Genomic DNA, 20,687 nt, shown 5'->3' with positions numbered 1-20,687 from the left:
GTGTGTGTCCATGGACCAGGGTGGATATCGAGGATCAACGATATCTGAGCCTGTGTCTCAGTGATGGAAAAATGGAGGCTGTTGCTGTGAAACACTGGAGTATATAGAAGCTGGAAATGCTGAGCGAAAAGAACGGTCTCCGTTGTCCCGATTGGTAGAGAAATAATGAGAAACTGGAGCCATGAATGCCTCTCGGGTCGAAAAATGATGCTTGACTGTCTTGGGCTTTTTAGAAGCCAGGTAGGGAGCTGACATGTGGGTCCTGTCGATATGGTTGTTTCGACATGGATGGTTGTCAAGATCGAGGTACATCATATAGTACTTCCGCCAAACTAGGTAAATTGCCTGGTTGATAAGCAGCTGCGGATTGCCTAGACGAGCACTGGTCGGGGCAAATGGCTGCCCGATGCAAGTGCTGAACACAGGTCTGAGCCACATGTGATGGAATAGGTGCCTCATACAAATGCTGGAGTTGGTGTAGAGCAGGAGGTTGGGGTGGTTGATCTGATACCACTGAATAAGGCACAGTATCTGGCTATTCTGAGTCAACTCTGTCAGGTGAAACAGCAATGGAAGGGTTGCTGGAGTGAACAGAGTGATGGGAGGCTGGGAAGAGAGGATATTAGGCGATCAACTCGTTTGTCCCATTCCGGTGATTGAGAACAGGGTTGATGTGAGGGAAGTCTATCATCATCAGAAGGTGAGGCAACGGAGATCAACTCGCAGGATTCTGGAGGCTCTTGGGAGATAACTGTAGATGATTTATATTTGTGCTGTTTGGATCTCTTAGGAGGTGATTGCTCTGGAGTTGAAGAGGCTATTGTCGTTTAGTAGTGGATTTCAATGTCGAAGGTTTCGATATCAAATGTTTCAGTTTGTGGTTTTTTGAGGTCTTTGGCCTGAGAGGTGGTCTTACAAGCAGGCTGGTTGAAGGGATTGCTCCCAGAGAGGGAGCTGAAACATTGAAAGGCGAGAGCACTCTGTTTAAAATTTTTACAGTGAGGGCAAGAAGATGTTTGGTGTGCCTCACCAAGCAAAAAAGACACTTAGTGTGACCGTTGGAGTGTGGTATTTTGTTATCACAGACCACGTAGTGTTTAAATGGCCCCAATAGGGCCATGAATAATGTGGAAAAGGATTGTAAAGAAAGATGACACAGTCGTTGTTTGGGGGGGGGAGAAAAAAGAAGAGTTGATTAATGTTTTGATTATATATATAACTAAAAAAAGGAACCAAGAACAAAACTGTTTCACTTTTGTAATTGCAGAAGCAGGAACAAGAGCCTCTCAACGCGATGGTTGAAAGAAACTGAAGGGAGTGGCTTGGTGCCACGGTACTTATACGGGGGGGATGGGGCTTACTCTAATGTATTTTTTTGCTACCGCGGAAGCTCTAGAAGGTTCTGATGAGACTCCGCGCATGCACGGATAACCCAGAGTGTGATTCACAGAGGCCACGAAGAGACTAGATACAGGACCTTGTTTAATGTTTCCCATAACAATTAAAAATAAGAACAAATAGTCGCCAGAACACTTACTTTCCAATCGTCTGTTCTGTGGGTCAATGCTGCTACATCCTAAAATATAATAGATGTGTAAAATGTATTAGAAAAAAATTGACAGATATATTAAAATTTAATTACAAAATTGAACAAATGAATGCTGCAATAAGCATGAGAAGACCTTCCCTTATATTAATGTTTAGAGATTTGAAATTCTCAATCCAAAACAAATATGCTTCTAAATTAAATGAATATGTTTTTATCTATCAATGGCTGAAATCTAGTTGATCTCACTCAACCATAGAAATGGAGATGTCATCACCTCAAAATGTTAGCCTTTATTTTTATTTTTTTAAAACTCCCTATTCCACCCTTTCTGCTTCAGAGGCTCCCTAGGGATCCCTTACGCCCTGTGAAAATCTTTGGGGAGCCTCACAATGGTATCAAGTTTCAATACTGGACTTTAATACTGGAAAACTGCTACTGGCAGGCCTGCTGCTGGATTGGGACTGCAGATACCACTCCAGCAGCGATTTTGCAATATTAAAAGTTTTTCCACTACCAATGTTCTGGAAGGCTTCCCCAGGGTAAAAAGGATCCCTAGGGAGTTTCAGAACCTGAAGGAGAAGGATGAGAAGTTTTAAATTACACTAAAATAAAGATTAACTCTCTTGACTGATTATGCTATTTATACTCAATGGAGTTGTGCAACATCATTTCAGACACAAACGTGTATCTCTTAAGGTAAGCATATATAAGGAAAGTGTACAATTTTTTTTTCACATTCATGAAGGAAAATGTAATTGATCACTCCAGACCTTGATTAATGCATGAACATCGTAGCTGATCAGAAGTTTCTGAATACCTCTGAAGATGTTAGGAGTTATTTCAATGTCCTAAATAAAGACATGGGGAGAAAAAATACACAAGTTTTAAAAAACACAAGCAACAGATAATTTCTGTTAGACAAATTTCAGACATAATTTAAGTCTCTAGCACTTGCATGCCATTGAGAAGTGGTCTGGCTGTACTTAAAAGCTGCAATTTCAAATCTAATAGATACATGTCAGGCAGGACAGGCATTATGTAGCAAAAATGAAATGGTACCATCTCCTTCAGCTGATGGAAGTATTGTCTCAACTGCTCCTCCTTGGCCTGTACCTCTGAGTCACTCATGTTGTCAATCAAGTTATAAAGGAAATAGCCAACACTTTCTGTGGGTGGAAAAAAAATACAAGAGAAAGCATTCTACTAAAATTACTGACACTGTCATGTTATCAAGATTAATTTATAAGAAATCATTTTGGTGTGAGATGTCACCCTGATGAGAGGCTCTGAAATGGCAACAATGATCACTGAGGCATAGAGATTATGTGGTTTGGGAGCACACATCTAACTGGTGACTGAAAGGAATATTAATTATTTTCAAACCCAGTGACAGCTTTTCAGTACAGAATCTTTCTTCAATCTATTTTTTCCCACTGCTATGTGACAGAAGCAGTACTGCCCAAGGCCTCTCCTCTACTCTCCAGCCTGCTACCCCTAAATAGTTGCCATAAATATTTTGTCATTTATTCAAAAGGAAGAAAAGAGAGCCTCCCAAAGTGCTGCATACAAAAGCTCTGTACATTTCACATTATTTACAATGCTTACTGCAGCTAATAAGTGAACACCAGCAGAATAAGGAGGACTAAATGATTTTTAACAAGCAAATCCAATAATCCTGTGGAGACTTGCTTATTAGCCAAGGAAAATCAAGATTAACAAAAGATGCTGTATAGTTAACAGCATTAATTTTTTTGGCACACAAGGATAAAATGTATAGGAACATCAAGAAAAGCTAATGAGCTTTTAATAAGAGAGACACATAATGGCATGCACAGTATTTTTTTTATTTTATTTTTTTCCCCGGAGATCATGTCATTTCCCCCTAAAACTGATACACTTGTGACAGTGTTATGTTGCTCTAAAAGTCTAAAACATTTCAAAAAGCTACTGAAATGTTTTCAATATACAGAAATTTGCCTGCGTTTGCAAAGCATTTTATATTATCAGTGCTGCTACTTCGTCTTTTTTATTTAACATATGAAAGTGAAGTGCATTTTTAATTAAAAAGGATGAAAAGCCCTAATAAAATCTCAGAAGCTCCACAGAATATACCATGATCATCTGGATAAAGATTTTACCCAACCTGTTTTCAAATTTCACTTTCAAAAAGAAGTAATCAGTGTTTACGGTTGTAATCCCTCAAGCCCATCATTACACAGAAGAACGGATTTGCGGGTAAGTTACAATCATAGAAATTGAAACTCTACCAGTTGGTCCTGAAGATGTCTGGCAATAACGTCCATCTTTGTACAACAGTTCTGTTATCTGGTAAGACAGAATAATCGTACATTGCAGCCAAGAGAAGCAAGCAAGGGCAAATGATATCTGAAATTGAATTCTACAAATAATAAAGCACCTCTCTACTAAGGTATTATTCTATGCCGCATCATAGTAAATCGTTTTTTTAAAAGGAATGCTTTTTTTGCAAATGGTTTTTTAAACACACACACACACACACACACACACACACACACACAGTGTGTGTGTGTGTGTGTTGTGTGTCTGTAAAATGATTTACTATGATGTGGTGTATGTATGTATGTATAATACACACAAAAATATATACTGAAGTACAAAAATAAAAAAAAAACCCTCCATGATTCTGTCCGTGTGTCTTGCTCATATTCTTGATGATAAAGGAACCACAGCAATTGTTGACCACTGTTGTTTTGGGGGTGAGTGAAATTAAGGGTGTCTAGCGTTTCTCAGTATTATGTTTCTCTGTATTGTATCAAAAGGATGGTGTTTACATAAGTTGTTTTTAAAAATTATTGTGCAATTCCAACTAGGATCAAGGAGAATGAAGCAGTGGATTTGCTGCCTAGTCTCAATCCACACCAACTGATCCAGACCAGGGTGAAATGTGCAGAACGCCAGTTCTGCCATTTTCCTCCACTGCAAAACTTTCTATTTAAAGCCTAATCCACTGGAAGCAATGGGGAAAATTTGCTAGGTCTGTTTTGGACTTCCATAGTTAAAGGAGCTAGTCAGCTTTCTACCTGCAGAACTTTGCATAAGTGGAAGTGAGTCAGTGGAATAGACAAAGTACCCTCCCATCCCAAAAATTCTTCACCAGCAAGAAAGCACCTCTACTTCATCTTAAAATTCCCCACGAGGTGTTCTGAGAGTCTGAGTGGCTCTTTACCACTACAGTCTTAAACACACTTACTTAGACTCAATTGAAAAGTAGTTATTTGCAAGTAAACATGGAAATTAATACATCCCACATAAGCTATCAGACTTCAGTAAAGATATTAGTGCACTGAGCTAAACAGCTAGGGGGTTTTGACAGCAGGTTTGAAATGTACAAATTTAAAAGAACAGACTGTGATTGTGTTTTTGCTGCCACATTTTTCCCCACAGGTTAATTCTTTCCCTAAAAATATTCCCAACTCATGATTTCCCAAATTAATAAGGTCTGAGTAAAAGAGCTGAAATCCTGTTGCCGTAACTCATGCCACATAAGACTGAGGACTTTGATTCCCGCTGCGCCTCATTGATAGGGGCTGGACTCAGTGATCCATAGGGTCCCTTCCAGCTAGTAGCTGTTTTTTTTTAATAATTAAAGACTGCCCATCCTGCCCCATGGCTTGCATCTTCGGAGCTTTGAAACAGAAACTGGAAATGTTTAATTTCTGTAAAATCACTGCTACTGCTGACGTCATCAGCCTTTTGTAGAATAAATGATCCCAACAGTATTTCAGCCACTGTGTAGGAAGGAAGGTGACCTGCAGGTATTCCAAAACTCCATTCAAATGGTCAGCAATGGCACTGAGGATTTTTTTTCCACCACAAATTGGTACTCTGAATCCATTCCTCTGTACCCTTCAATTATATCTGTTAAAAGGGCATGAGTGTCTCAGAACCTGCATGTGCAGTTCTAACTAGAAAAGAACAGCTACCCCCTAAGTTCATTACCCCTGGGGCTTCTCAGTCTTGCGAATGTTTTACTTTGTGTCATGCTACATTTTAAGGAAAGCTTTATAAAAAGGACAACTGTAGATTTATATTCTCAACTGAACAGCTGGGGGGCTGGGGAGAGCCAGGATCAGTTATAAGTTAGGAAAGACAGAATGGATTAAAGGCTCTGATTTTGTGTGCGCAGAACAAGGAAACAAATCCAGGCACCTGCATTTGAGTGGCTTCTTATGATTTCCATTAAAGAAATAATCACCAGGCAGCTAAAATTCTCTCTTCTCACCTCCTTTTCCAGTGAGATAAAAACACGGTTATGTAAAGTATAGTCTTCCTCTACCCAATGAAACTTTTAAAAGTATTAACAAAAGCAGTAATTAAACCAATTAGCTATATCCACTATTATGCTGGTTGAAAGACAACATCTTTCTCTTTTTCCTGCAGCTGAAAAACCAAGCCAAGAGGATTTCCTAGATGTTCATGGGTGCAGTGTGGAGAGGAAAATTGCACCTTTGCCAGGTCTACTGGATCTTGTCATTTTCACTGTTGGTTCCTTCTCAATAATTGCAACGGAGGACATACAATTCACAACCACATAATAGCAAGCTGCATCAAAGCTACTACTGTGAACTAGGCTGCTGATTAAGTGGCAACATCAGTAAATATTTCAGCAATGACAGATGTGGCCCACTTCTAAACTTAACAAAAAGTTTATTTCAGTAAATGCTACATGTGGACTTGCATCCTCCCTTTGGAGAGGAATAGCTGGGTATCATGTAACGTGATTTGGAAGACACTATAATCCAGAATGAATAAAACACTCAGAAAATAAGAACCATAAACAAAAATGTTAAATATTTTGGCAAACATTATCAGCCCCCCCTCCAAAAAAACAACAACACACACATCAGAATCAACCACCTGGAAAAATAATTCCTGCTTTCAAATACCCAACAAAGATTTTGAGAATAAAAATAGCATATGCTGTTAACACACCCAATGTATGGCTAATATGCAGCATCTTAAATGTGTGTTCTAAATCACACCTGGATATTTGGCATTCATAAAGGAGAATGGTCATTTTACTGCTACCATCTCTCCAGTTCATTCTTTTTAAAATATTAAATATGTGACACAGAAATAAATTTTGAATTCTGAAATTTCATCATTTCTTCATTCAAGGAAAAACACTTTCTGCTTCCATGGGATAGGAGCTGGATCTCACTTTCTATAAGGTACTTCTTTGATGACATGTAGCCAGATGCCAAGCCCTTAATTTTGTGTTTATCAATAAACTAAAGATACACTTTAGCCAAAGAAAAACACATTTAAGGTTTGTGAGGTGGGGGAGAGGGAAGAGCATTTAAACATGTGTTTTTGACTTTCACACTGTGGGTCAGTGAAGGTGCTTTGCTGTAAATGAATGATGGCCAAATTAAAAGTGTACCTGACCAGCTGCAGTACAAACACTCCAAATAAATCACTAGAAAATAAGAGATCCTATTTCTCATAACACCCAAAGCACTTCCAGAATTTATTTCATTTTTACTGTCTTCACTTACCTTGCTCCAAAGAGCTACATCATTGGACCTGTAGAGGGCAGCAGAGGATAAAAAATAAAAGACCAGACAATCTACCGTAATTTAGACATTTCTTTCATAAGAACACTGTATAAGTGAATAGGATAGGACATTTGCATAGGTGAGGAATATTAAGAAGAAATTGTTTTATTTATCTTAGCAGAGTCTGAATTTTTTAAATGTTGCATAAATTGCTACAGAAACTAGTGGTTCCGTTAAGACCCTTACTATCTGAACACATTGCACTTGAGTTCTTGCTTGTGTTTATGCAGACAAGCCTGGAAATGAATGAGCACTTGTAACGCCCATACGTTTAAAAAAAAGGGCAAACATTTGGCTCTTCAGTTCTCTTACTACCAACCACTTTTGAAAGCATTATCGGAACAATAATTTAGAACTAGGACGAATATGATGGTTTCCAAACAACTTGAGTAACAGACTAATGACAGAGAAAATACTGTATTTCTTAACATGCTTATAGCCAGTTCCGTAAAAGCAAGGCATATTCCCATTCCCACTGGAGACTAGAGTGTAAATCTTCCATCTTTCAGTTATTTCCAATCTAGCAGCTATTAGCAAAAAGAAAGAGGGGTACTCTTGTTTTGATTTGCAAAAATATTTAAAGTATTCTGGTTTTAAAACTAAATTATGTATTTTTTATTTGACATGTTCCTGTATAATCTTTTCCTTTAAAAATTGCTACTGATGGATAATTACCATCCATGCATATATGCACCTCTTTCAACACACCTCTTTCAGCCTGTTAGTTTATATTAATCATTTTTTACAACATAAGGTAATTTTGTGTGGGTTAAATACCACCTATGCAGAAATTTAATAGCATTTTCCTTGATTCTCTCAGAGAGATCTCTGTAGCAGACAGCTAGATACTGTAATCCATTCTTCACCTGTTAAATTTCTTTTAGTATCTTTTCCCATATCAAGTTTACAAAATGTCCAGAGGTTTTGCCATGTCGTATTTTATAGGAAGAGAAAGTTAGTTTTTAAATTCATTTTTATAAGACAGTATTACCTTCTCAAAAGTCAAAAACAGTATTACCTTCTCAAAAGTCAATGTTCTGGTGTTTTGTTGCACCATTTCAGGGCTGTTTATATAATGTAGCACTTGGTGTACAGAAAACTATAATTATTTTGAACAAATGCTTTCTTAATTTGTTGTCATGTAATCAGTTTATGGTCATAATACAAATCTTTATGTCTGACTAAATCTGCACCTTTCCAGTCTTTAAATTACCCAAATTTGTCAGGATTGTTTTTAAAAAGGACATGTAAAAGAAATGTAGTAAGTGGGGATATTAAGGGTGCAATATTAGGCATTTGTTTATTAATAGCTGTCTTAAGGAATCATAGAATCATGGAGCTGGAAGGGAGCTATAAGATTATCGAGTCCAACCTCTTGCTCAATGCAGACATGTAAATCAAAGTACATCTGACAGATACTTTAATGTTCTCTTGAATGCCTCCAACACTGCACCGCTCACCACCTCCCATGATAATTGATTCCACTGCCGTACTGCTCTAACAGTTTGGACATTTTTGCTGACCTTCAACCGAAATCTGGCTTCCTATAACTTGAGTTCATGAATAGGTTAGCCATCTTCAAAATATCATTAAATTGTGAGATAAAAAAACAACAATCCACACCTTCTAATATAATTTACACCCATGGTTTCTGGAAAGTCTAATTTAACAGGGAAAGGAAATGCCTCACATGAAAGGCATTGTAATTGATGAAGATGTGGCACACCTAATCCCTCTTCATTAGATGGGCTAAATAGTACTTTATGAGACCCTCCAAATCTTCTCTCTATATTATGGAGTTATCAAAACACTTTCCCATGTCATTAACTCTGTATGGAGAATTTCTATAAAAAATGCTTAGAATAAATAAAAAGCTTTGGAACAATTAACATTTTTATGTCACAATCCTTCCAAGCAATGACATTGAATCTTTCGATCATATCAAAAAGTCTTGTTTTGCTTTTATATATAATGGATTGCAGTTTCATTTTTTCAGTGTTGGCAAATTGTTTTTGGAATAAAGATATCAAGGTGTTTCAGGAATCTGGACTGTACAACAAACCCAGAGTCCATTGCTATAGCTGGTTGGATTTTTAAAATTAAGATTAAAACAGAACCGTTCGGATTTTGTACTATTGATTTGTAATCCTATCTTCTGTTGATCTATTTAAATTGTTTTGTCTCTATTCTAAATGCAGAGGAATTGCCAAGGGTTCTTGAGCAACGGGGGGGGGGGAGGAGTGACAAAGGACATCCCAATCTAGTTCCTCTCTCCAATTTTATTCTTTGTTTCATATTTATTGTAACAGAGTCAAAATAATCTTTGTATAGTTGGATAATTATTTTGGGGAAATGAAAAACCCACATGTATTATAATAAGTAATTGTTCCTTTAAACAAACAAACAAAAAGACATTCTAATCTGTCAAAAAAGGCTTTACACGCACCAAGAGAAATCACAGCTAAAAATCATTTCTTAATCTTACAATGATGGACCACATTGAGAATATGTCAGCTATTTTGTCTGCTGAACCAAATCCAGTTGGTCCAGCTGCACATTGGCTGAAATTCTGTTTATAGTGTAGAATAACTTTTTGTTCCTTCTTCCCTGGTAAATAAACTGCCACTGCTATAATTCGGGGGGGGGGGGCATTCAGTCTTGATACATGCCTGTGTGCACCCCTGAGAATTTTGCCAGAGGTGCACTGTTTACCATGGAGGAATTGATAGAAATATATGCTTTGTTTACAATACAAACAGGATTTTAGCCATTATGTGCTACAATACATTTAAACTTTGCAGGTAAAACTACTGCAAATAGTTAGCATCTTGGTTTATTCAAACTTATAGTATGATTAGATTTCTTGAAGGTTTTTTTTTTCTTGGTTTACATATTAGAACAATACATGAGGCCTTCCAAGACTCCAGAATATCTTCTCCTTTCATGATGCTATTAACCAGCTAAGTCTACTCTAGAGCTAACAAATCTTCAAAAATGTTTATAGAAGTTACCAGTAATCCACCAATGCCAGGAGATGTATTTGTTCTGAACCTTGGTTATAGCTTCTTTAATCTCATCTGCAATTGTATGCCCATTCAATAAGTATGTGTATGTCCGGCTAACTTGCTTAATTGGAATTTGGCTTAAATAACAATCTATTTCTTCCTGAGAACAGTTGACTGACTGATAAAGATTGCTACAGACCATCCTAAATTATTCCCAATTTATTTATTACCGAAAATTACTTTATTCTCTTTAGTTGCTATTGATTTAATTATCTTAATTTAGTAGCTAATAACTTAGAAGTGTAATTTCCAAACTCATGTTTTTGTTGAACATAAAACAAATAAGATGAGATTTTTTTTTCCTAGTGCATCCAGGTCTGCTCTTTTCTGAAGTAAAATCCAAAAGGTTTTAGTTTCCAAATTTTTTAATGTTCCATTTCTTAGTAATATCTTACAATAAGGAATCTCATTTTAGTTTACTTTGTTGGTTAATTACAGCTGTTAGGTAGATGCACATCCCTCTTAATACTGCTGTACAGTTGTCCCAGATAAATCCTGAGATAATGTTTATGCATTGTTAGAAAAATACTTAATTTCAAATTTTATTTTCCCTGCATATTTTTGGGACAGCAGTAATATATTCTTCAGTCTTTGTATGAGGGTTACCAGCTGATGCTGATCAAACTGCACTATTATGCAATGACATGGTCTGAATTTAAGATTTTTTCAACATATTTGGCCATTGTACAGTAATCAAAATAGTTCAGTTTTTAATAGGATTTATGCCTTGGGAAATAATATGTATAATATTTAATTCCAAAATTTAAAAGCTATCAACCAACTCATGTTTTTTCAAATAATTTCAGGAGGTATTTTGATTTACAGTTTAAGTGTATTCTGGTTTTCTAATATATAGATATTCCTCGTTAATTAAATTAGGATCTTCTCAAATAATAATTTATTTTGAACTGAACTGATTCAGTTTGGTTAATATTTTATCCAAAAAGTCATCCCCGTCTTATTTGTCCCATAAATAGGTTCCAGGGTGACACAGATCCTGACAACAAATGTTTAACAAAAATGGAACTGCCCCTTAAATTAATCAAAGCAGTTTCCACCTGGCAGATATAAAAATGTTGACAAAGCTCCCCCCTCCCCCAAGCTTCTGAAGAACCTTTGGCCATGTACTGTTAGTTAAACTAAGGATATTCAAGCCGGGTCTTCTTATGCTTCTATTGATGAGGTTTTTTTCAAAAAAGGAAAACAATATGTACTTTATTTATTTTATATCATTTGTAAGCTGCCTTTCTAATTTCCTTCCTAATCATTGCAGTTATTCAACATCTCTTAATAATTTAATCAAAACACATAAAATTTAATGAATAAAACTTCAGATGGCCATTCCTTTAATATTATATGCCACATCCATTGGTTCAACTATCGTTCGTTCGTTCAGTCGTGTCCGACTCTTTGTGACCTCATGGACCAGAGCACGACAGGCCCTCCTGTCTTCCACTGCCTCCCGGAGTTGGGTCAAATTCATGTTGGTTGCTTCGATGACACTGTCCAACCATCTCATCCTCTGTCGTCCCCTTCTCCTCTTGCCTTCACATTTTCCCAACATCAGGGTCTTTTCCAGGGAGTCTTCTCTTCTCATGAGATGGCCAAAGTATTGGAGCCTCAGCTTCAAGATCTGTGTTTCCAGTGAGCACTCAGGGTTGATTTAATTTAGAATTCATAGATTTGTTCTCCGTGCAGTCCAGGGGACTCTCAAGAGCCTCCTCCAGCACCACAGTTCAAAAGCATCAATTCTTCAGCGGTCAGCTTTCTTTATGGTCCCGCTCTCACTTCCATACGTCACTATAGGAAAAACCATAGCTTTGACTATTCGGACTTTTGTTGGCAAGGTGATGTCTCTGCTTTTTAAGATGCTGTTAAGGTTTGTCATCGCTTTCCTCCCAAGAAGCAGGCGTCTTTTAATTTCGTGGCTGCTCTCTCCATCAGCAGCGATCATGGAGCCCAAGAAAGTAAAATCTGTCACTGCCTCCATATCTTCCCCTTCTATTTCCCAGGAGGTGATGGGACCAGTGGCCATGATCTTATTTTTTTATGTTGAGCTTCAGACCGTTTTTTGCACTCACCTCTTTCACCCTCATTACAAGGTTCCTTAAGTCCTCTTCACTTTCTGCCATCAGAGTGGTATCATCTGCATATCGGAGGTTGTTGATATTTCTTCCGGCAATCTTAATTCCAGTTTGGGATTCCTCCAGTCCAGCCTTTCACATGATGTATTCTGCATATAAGTTAAATAAGCAGGGAGACAATATACAGCCTTGTTGTACTCCTTTCCCAATTTTGAACCAATCAGTTGTTCCATATCCAGTTCTAACTGTTGCTTCCTGTCCCACGTATAGGTTTCTCAGGAGATACATAAGGTGGTCAGGCACTCCCATTTCTTTAAGGACTTCCCACAGTTTGCTGTGGTCCACACGGTCAAAGGCTTTTGCACAGTCAATGAAGCAGAAGTATATGTTTTTCTGGAACTCTCTGGCTTTCTCTATAATCCAGTGCATGTTAGCAATTTGGTCTCTAGTTCCTCTGTCCCTTTGAAATCCAGCTTGTACTTCTGGGAGTTCTCGGTCCACATACTGCTGAAGCCTACTTTGTAGGATTTTGCGCATAACCTTGCTAGTGTGTGAAATGAGTGCAATTCTACGGTAGTTGGAGCATTCCTTGGCACTGCCCTTTTTTGGAATTGGGATGTAGACTGATCTTTTCCAGTCCTCTGGCCACTGTTGAGATTTCCAAACTTGCTGGCATATTGAATGTAGCACCTTAACAGCATCATCTTTTAAAATTTTAAATAGCTCCATTGGAATGCCATCACCTCCACTGGCCTTGTTGTTAGCCATGCTTTCTAAGGCCCACTTGACTTCACTCTCCAGGATGTCTGGCTCAAGGTCAGCAACCACATTATCTGGGTTGTCCGGGATATCCAAATCTTTCTGGTATAATTCCTCTGTGTATTCTTGCCACCTCTTCTTGATGTCTTCTGCTTCTGTTAGGTCCCTCCCATTTTTGTCCTTTATCATGTCCATCTTTGCACAAAATGTTCTTTTAATATCTCCAATTTTCCTGAAAAGATCTCTGGTTTTTCCTTTACTATTATTCTCCTCTATTTCTTTGTATTGTTGATTCAAGAAGGCCCTCTTGTCTCTCCTTGCTATTCTTTGGAAGTCTGCATTCAAGTTTCTGTAACTTTCCCTATCTCCCTTGCATTTTGTTTCCCTTCTCCTCTCTGCTATTTCTAAGGCTTCGTTGGACAGCCACTTTGCTTTCTTGCATTTCCTTTTCTTTGGGATGGTTTTTGTTGCTGCCTCCTGTACAATGTTACGAGCCTCTATCCAAAGTTTTTCAGGCACTCTGTCCACCAAATCGAGTTCCTTAAATCTGTTCTTCACTTCCACTGTGTATTCATAAGGGATTTTGTTTACATTATAACTGACTAGCCCAGTGGTTTTTCCTCCTTTCTTCAGTTTAAGCTTGAATTTAGCTATGAGAAGCTGATGATCAGAGCCACAATCAGCTCCAGGTCTTGTTTTTGCTTGTATTGAGCTTCTCCATTTTTGGCTGCAGAGAATATAATCTACCTGATTTCTGTATTGCCCATCTGGTGATTTCCATATATAGAGTCGCCTCTTGTGTTGTTGGAAAAGAGTGTTTGTGATGACCAGCTTGTTCTCTTGACAAAACTCTATCAGCCTTTGCCCTGCTTCGTTTTGAACCCAGGGCAAACTTTCCTGTTGTTCCTTTTATCTCTTGACTCCCTACTTTAGTATTCCAATCCCCTAAAATGACAAGAACATATTTCTTTGGTGTCAGTTCCAGAAGGTGTTGTAATTCTTCATAAAAGTGGTCAATTTCAGTCTCTTCAGCATTGGTGGTTGGTGCATAAACTTGGATAACTGTGATGTTGAAAGGTCTGCCTTGGATTCGTATTGACATCATTCTATCATTTTTGAGATTATGTCCCATTACAGCTTTTCCCACTCTTTTGTTGACTATGAGGGCTACTCCATTCCTTCTACGGGATTCTTGCCCACAATAGTAGATATGATAATCATCTGAATTGAATTCGTCCATTCCTGTCCATTTCAGTTCACTGACGCCCAGGATGCCAATGTTTATTCTTGCCATCTCCTGTTTGACCACATCCAGCTTCCCAGGTTCATAGATCTTACTTTCCAGGTTCCTATGTAGTATTTTTCTTTGCAGCATCGGACTTTCCTTTCACTTCCAGGCACGTCCACAGCTAAGCGTCCTTTCGGCTTTGGCCCAGCTACTTTATTAGCTGTGGAGCTACTTGTACTTGTCCTCCGCTCTTCCTCAGTAACATGTTGGACGCCATCCGACCTGAAGGGCCCATCGTCTAGTGTCATATCTTTTAGCCTTTTGTTTCTGATCATGGGGCATTCTTGGCAAAGATACTGGAGTGGCATTGCCAATTCCTACTCCAGGTGGATTGCGTCTAGTCGGAACTCTCCACTATGACGTTTCCGTCTTGGGTGTCCCTGCATGGCATAGCCCATTGCGTCCCTGAGTTACTCAAGCCCCTTCGCCATGACAAGGCAGCAATCAGCTTCTATTGTACACCTCCATTATTTGGAAGGTGACCAAATTCATTAATACAATATGAAGACATCCGCTGATCATGTGACCTTTTCATAACATGAATTTCTGGTTATAATATACCTAATTTACATAGCATCTCTTCTAACACAGAAATGCTATTGTCAAGCTAAGTCTCAAGAATTTTGGCCATTGTATTCACAAAACCAATTTTGGCCATTCTTAAGTTAAATTACCATTGACTAAAGCCCAATGAGGCTGGGATGGCAGGCTGCATAGAAGTCCCAAAGATATATGGAACAGGTAGTTCTTTGGGAGACATACTCCACAGAGGCTAATGGGCAGCAAGACTACCCATCCCATGATTCACTGGGGCTCTGCCCTTTTCATCAAAGCCTCCACCAGGCAAGTTCCTCTTTCCTGAAAACCAAATATTGGATGGGAAGCCCATGTATAATGGAGACCTCCTCTGAAACTAATACTTTTGGTGGTCATCCCTCAGAATTCTGCCTGGAAGAATTTCAGTTGAATTTAGGAACTGCAGTCAGGAAAACAAAGAACCCCATGTAGATCTTCCATCTTCTCTACATTTTTATGAATGTGTGCTACAAGTTTCCCCTGTTACAGTGCGCAACAACGTAGTTTTTAAATTATCCTTAGAGCTTTTTCACATTTACTTATCTCAGCATATAGTGCCTCCGGCATATTAATTTGAAAGTGAGCCAAGCAGAAGCTCATAGAGAAAACAAACTGTAGCTTCCTCAGTGATTTTCCAGGGCAAGTTCTGCTATGAACTGACACACAGATGATCTGACATATCAATTCAATGATGTCAAAATAGTTTGCAGGCTGATAGCTATATTTTGAGTGCCACCCTTCCATGGCAGTGTTATTTATCCAAGCAAAACAATGCACTTCACTGAGAAGACTACTTCCTCTGACTTTCTATAAGGTTCTGTCAGCTTAAAATTTCAAACCTGCATTCTAGACCATGTAACACTCTTTGTCTTCCCAAAAGGTTTCACTCTACTGCTTCTTCAACTATTGCTCAGTCTGGAGACATGATGAAACAGCCCTAAACATTTTTGCATCTCAAGGTAAATAATAGTCAATTGATGTATCCTGTATGAAATACTTTTATGTAGTAAAATTATCTCTCACACACATGCATTAATATTCGACAACAGTCATCCTCTTTCACCTGCATGACAAATGTTTTTCTTGCAGCCACCAGAGATTACCATTCAATCATGTCTAGGCATGGGGTTTTCGTAATTTGTAGGCTACAGTTCCCGGAAGTCTGCAGGAATTCCCAGGCTAGTCCTCAGAGGCTTTAAGCAACAACTGAACATCCTGACCAATGTTTTTAAGTTCTTAGGCTAAATTGAGACTACAGCAGCCATTTTCATCTTGTAGAGAAGACAAAGTATATGAGTGTGTGGGGCTAAGCTCTATGGGACCTGCAAGGATTATAGGTCTGTTAGTTTATTTGAGAGGCTTTCTGTGCAGAACCTAATGGGCAGAGACTACCATACTCATAATCCCTTGCTACTCAGACAGAATGCTCACCCATTACTTGTGTATTCTCCACAGGATGAAAATTACTTCTGGCATCTGGACTCACTAGCTCAAGAGCTTGAAAACATGTCAAGACGTTCATTTCTTGATCAAAGCCTCCAGAAGACTGGCTGTGGGAATTCCTGCAGACCTCTATCCTTCCAATATTGCTATCCATGGTACTGATGCCAGTACATCACACAAGAGTCAGCTTATGGAAAGGAAACCACTTTGTCATTAAGTTAAGAAGAAAAAATGGTGGTTTCTGTATGTTCTATTTCTGGGGGAAAACCCACAACAGACTAAGAGATCAATCACTTGCTCTTTTCTGAGATGGGTTTTTGTTTCTATCTGCTACTGCAAAAGGTCAACAGAAAACAAAAACAAAAAGATTCCCCCCCCCCTCCGAAATAAGCCATGACTCTTTGCCACAAGGCTGATACTGCACAATAACAGGTGCCTTTCTAGAACAGCCTTCCCAAACATGTTGTCCTCAAGGCATTTCAGATGAGAACTTCCACCATCCCTGATCATGATGGCTGGGGCTGATGCAAACTGTACACTTCAAAACACTTCAAGGACACCAAGTTGAGGAAGGTTGTTCTAAAGTACATGCAAACTTCTCTATCCCAACTTATCACCACAGGAATAGAAAAAATAAAAAAGAAAGGACTCCTTCTCATGAACAAAGCTTCTGCTGGAAGAACAAACACACTCATCAGCCAGGGAACAGAAACTTGTCATTGAATAGGAGGAAAATTAAAATATGGCAGCCTAGCTAGTTCACATGCTATTTGGGGGACTATGGAACTTTCTGTGACCAGACTGTGTAATTGTCATTTCTTACATTAAACGGAACCCATGCAAATCAATCCTGCCCTTGCAAAATGTTTACCTCATCATTATATGTGAACTGACCAAGTTAGTGCTTAAATTATTTGCCTTTTAAAAAAACAACTGCCTTGAGTCGAAGAAATGCAATATTGTTCTCCAAAAAACTCATCAATGTGTCACAGCAACTGAAGTTCTCTTGCAAGAAAAGTAGCACACTGTAGTGAGGGATATGCTCTGAACTATCAAAGGTAAAAAGCTGCACAAGCATCTAGCTACCTGAATGTGCATCGTTAGGTGTACATGTCAGTTCTCTCATGCTTATCCCTTTGAGAGGTGACATTCTGCATTTAGAAAACATCTCTCAAAACTCCTCCAAGATGATTCATGGAATGGGGAAGTATATTACAAATGAAACACAATTTTAACACATCAACTCAGGTTCTGAAATTTCCAGTGTTTTGGTGGACTCATTTTTAAAGAAAAACCAGGTAATCGGTGCCATAAGTGACTTCGTCGTTTAGTTGTTCAGTCGTGTCCGACTCTTCGTGACCCCATGGACCAGAGCACGCCAGGCCCTCCTATCTTCCACTGCCTCCCGTAGTTGTGTCAAGTTCATGTTGGTTGCTTCAATGACACTGTCCAACCATTTCATCCTCTGTCGCCCCCTTCTCCTCTTGCCTTCACACTTTCCCAACATCAAGGTCTTTTCCAAGGAGTCTTCTTGTCTTATTGTTCAGTAAGTCACTCCATCGCATGGATTTGATCTTACGGCTGCTAGTCTTCTGATCTTGCAGCACAGAGGCTTCTGCGGTTTAACCCACAGCACCACCATATCCCTCTTTTTCATGGTATACATTTTACCAAAAGTGATAGGTCAGAAACAGCTGGATCAGGACTGTACATGACCATACCCTTTCCCAATCATATTGAGCAAATCTTTCAGATGCTGGTTAACAGTTTCAAACATGGGAGTTTCTGTTGAAATATGTAGCAACCCAGGATGCTATGTATGGACTAATTACTAACATGATTCCCTTTAGAAGAGAAAACCTCTCTAAGAAAACTAACTTGTTTATTCACTTGTTCTTAAGAAACCAGCTCTCTTTTCTTCTTGGCATAAAGTGCTCAACCTTCTTTACTTTGAGGCACTTTGTTTTTCAGTTAGTTCCTGCTGTTCCTCCTCCATCTTGCGAGGCAGAAGTTACAGTATGTTGAATTCTCTCCTCAACGAGAGAAAAACTATTTTCTAGCAGACCAAATTATTATTTTTACAATTAATGACCCCATGTCTTTATGTCAAGATTTCGATCCCATAATTTTGTAAGCAAATATTGTTTCTTCTTTTTACTACTGTCTGATTATTTTTGGTGTTCTACTTAGATAAGGGGAATTTCTGGCAAACTTGCTTATAACTATATATAGTTATAAGCATGTTTGCCAGAAATTCCCCTTATCTAAGTAGAACACCAAAAATAATCTGTCAGACAATAGTATATACATCCCAAGAATTCCCCTTATCTAAGTAGATCATCAAAAATAATCAGTTGGACAATATATATCTATGTTTATGTGTATATATACTATACATTTAATATAAAGTATTAATAAGAACTGCCCTGTTTTTTGCTGTGCAACCACACAAAACTCAACAGTTACTAGATATCAGAAAGAACAGTGAAGAAATCTAACAGAAGACACATTGGTGAAATTCTGTTGCATAACTTGGCAATGGCGTAACATGGATTGGGCATCAGAAAAATATAATTTAAAGTCTTGGAAAGTTTCTTATTCCCCCATGCCAGATTTCAGAGCTCCATAGGGCTTCCTTTTGCCCTTAGGAGCCTTGGAACACAGGGGCAACATCCTTTAATAGCCAAAAATCACCACCAGATTGGGATCATCAATCCAGCAGGAATTTTTTTACTATTAAAACCATCAATCCTGAGGCTCCAAAACACTTCCCAGGGTAAAAAGGAGACCCAGGGAGCCTCAAAACCTGAAAGAGTATGTGCAGGAAACTTTCTGTGAGCTTAAATTAAATGTTTCTGGTGACTGGTTACACTGTCAAAAATTTATGCAGACAGGATTTTGCCCCCAAATAGCTCCTCTCTACATACCAAATCCTGAAACTCAACATCAAAAAAACTAAGATCATGGCCACTGGTCCCATCACCTCCTGGGAAATTGAAGGGGAAGATATGGAGGCAGTGACAGATTTTATCTTCCTGGGCTCCATGATCACTGCAGATGGAGACAGCAGCCCTGAAATTAAAAGGCGCCTTCTTCTTGGGAGGAAAGCGATGACAAATCTTGACAGCATCTTGAAAAGCAGAGACATCACCTTGCCAACAAAAGTCCGAATAGTCAAAGCTATGGTTTTTCCTGTCATGATGTATGGAAGTGAGAGCTGGACCATAAAGAAAGCAGACCGCCGAAGAATTGATGCCTTTGAATTGTGGTGCTGGAGGAGGCTCTTGAGAATCCCCTGGACTGCAAGGAGAACAAACCTATCAGTTCTAAAGGAAATCAACCCTGAATGCTCACTTGAAGGACAGATCCTGAAGCTGAGGCTCCAGTACTTTGGCCATCTCATGAGAAGAAAAGAGTCCTTGGAAAAAACCTTGATGTTAGGAAGGTGTGATGGCAAGAGGAGAAGGGGACGACCGAGGATGAGATGGCTGGACAGTGTCTGCGAAGCAACCAACATGAACCTGACACAACTCCGGGAGGCAGTAGAAGACAGGAGGGCCTGGCGTGCTCTGGTCCATGGGGTCACGAAGAGTCGGACACGACTAAACGACTAAACACACAAACACACACATACCAAATCAGAATGTCAGAAGATGGTTTTTCACCTAGCTTCTCCCATAGCATCCCAGCTTACTAAGAGTGTTAAGTCCAACTAAATATGTACAGTATATGTGTGTGTGTCTATATGTTATACATATTACACACAGAGAGAGAGAGAGAGAGAAAGAGAGAGAGAGCTATTTGCCTTACCATGGAACTAACAGCTAGGATTGGAAAATAAAAAGACAATTCAAAGTACAGAAACTTTCCAAACACTTACGCCTTGAATCCCAAGATTAGAGATCTTCTGAATTCTGTGCAATCCATAGCTGGCATATTTGGGGAAGACACTGCAGAATACATAAAATGCCTTAGAATGTGTTAACCCTTGTTTTTCTTGAACACATCTATTAAACAATATCAAATGAAAGTTATTTAAATTGTATCTATTTCTCAAAACAGTCTTTGTAAGTCAACACATTATTTTCCAAAAGCATTTTAAAAATCCAACTATCAATTACTTCCATTCATTCATTAAATAGCTTTGGATTGCAGAACTTGGCAGTTTTTGTCAATAACGGAAGGACGCAGTTACTGCAGACTCAGCGTTTCGCAACGGTGTCACCTAGTAAATTGGTGTCAACTGTGTACATCTGTAAACTGTCGATCACCCCTCAGTAATTTATCTAGCAAACTAAATTCATCAAGCCTATGGAGCCCTAACAA

The 20,687-nt window shown here is 38.7% G+C and overlaps 1 protein-coding gene across 3 annotated transcripts in view; it reads right to left on the bottom strand.

The window, feature by feature from the left end:
- LRPPRC (leucine rich pentatricopeptide repeat containing) overlaps nucleotides 1-20,687 on the bottom strand; it is a 153,177-nt gene that overhangs the window by 84,930 nt on the left and 47,560 nt on the right. For all 3 annotated transcript variants that reach the window (XM_020800523.3, XM_020800524.3, XM_020800522.3), the window contains exons 14-19: nucleotides 20,242-20,311; nucleotides 7,087-7,114; nucleotides 3,817-3,874; nucleotides 2,609-2,715; nucleotides 2,320-2,397; nucleotides 1,538-1,576 (exon numbers count right to left, since the gene is read on the bottom strand). In XM_020800523.3, coding sequence (XP_020656182.3) covers nucleotides 1,538-1,576; nucleotides 2,320-2,397; nucleotides 2,609-2,715; nucleotides 3,817-3,874; nucleotides 7,087-7,114; nucleotides 20,242-20,311 — 380 coding nt within the window. The remainder of the gene's footprint in view (nucleotides 1-1,537; nucleotides 1,577-2,319; nucleotides 2,398-2,608; nucleotides 2,716-3,816; nucleotides 3,875-7,086; nucleotides 7,115-20,241; nucleotides 20,312-20,687) is intronic.

This window comes from Pogona vitticeps, chromosome 1, assembly GCF_051106095.1.
Source record: "Pogona vitticeps strain Pit_001003342236 chromosome 1, PviZW2.1, whole genome shotgun sequence".
In the NCBI taxonomy this organism is placed as follows: domain Eukaryota; kingdom Metazoa; phylum Chordata; class Lepidosauria; order Squamata; family Agamidae; genus Pogona; species Pogona vitticeps.
This window is presented reverse-complemented; position numbering and strand designations above follow the sequence as displayed.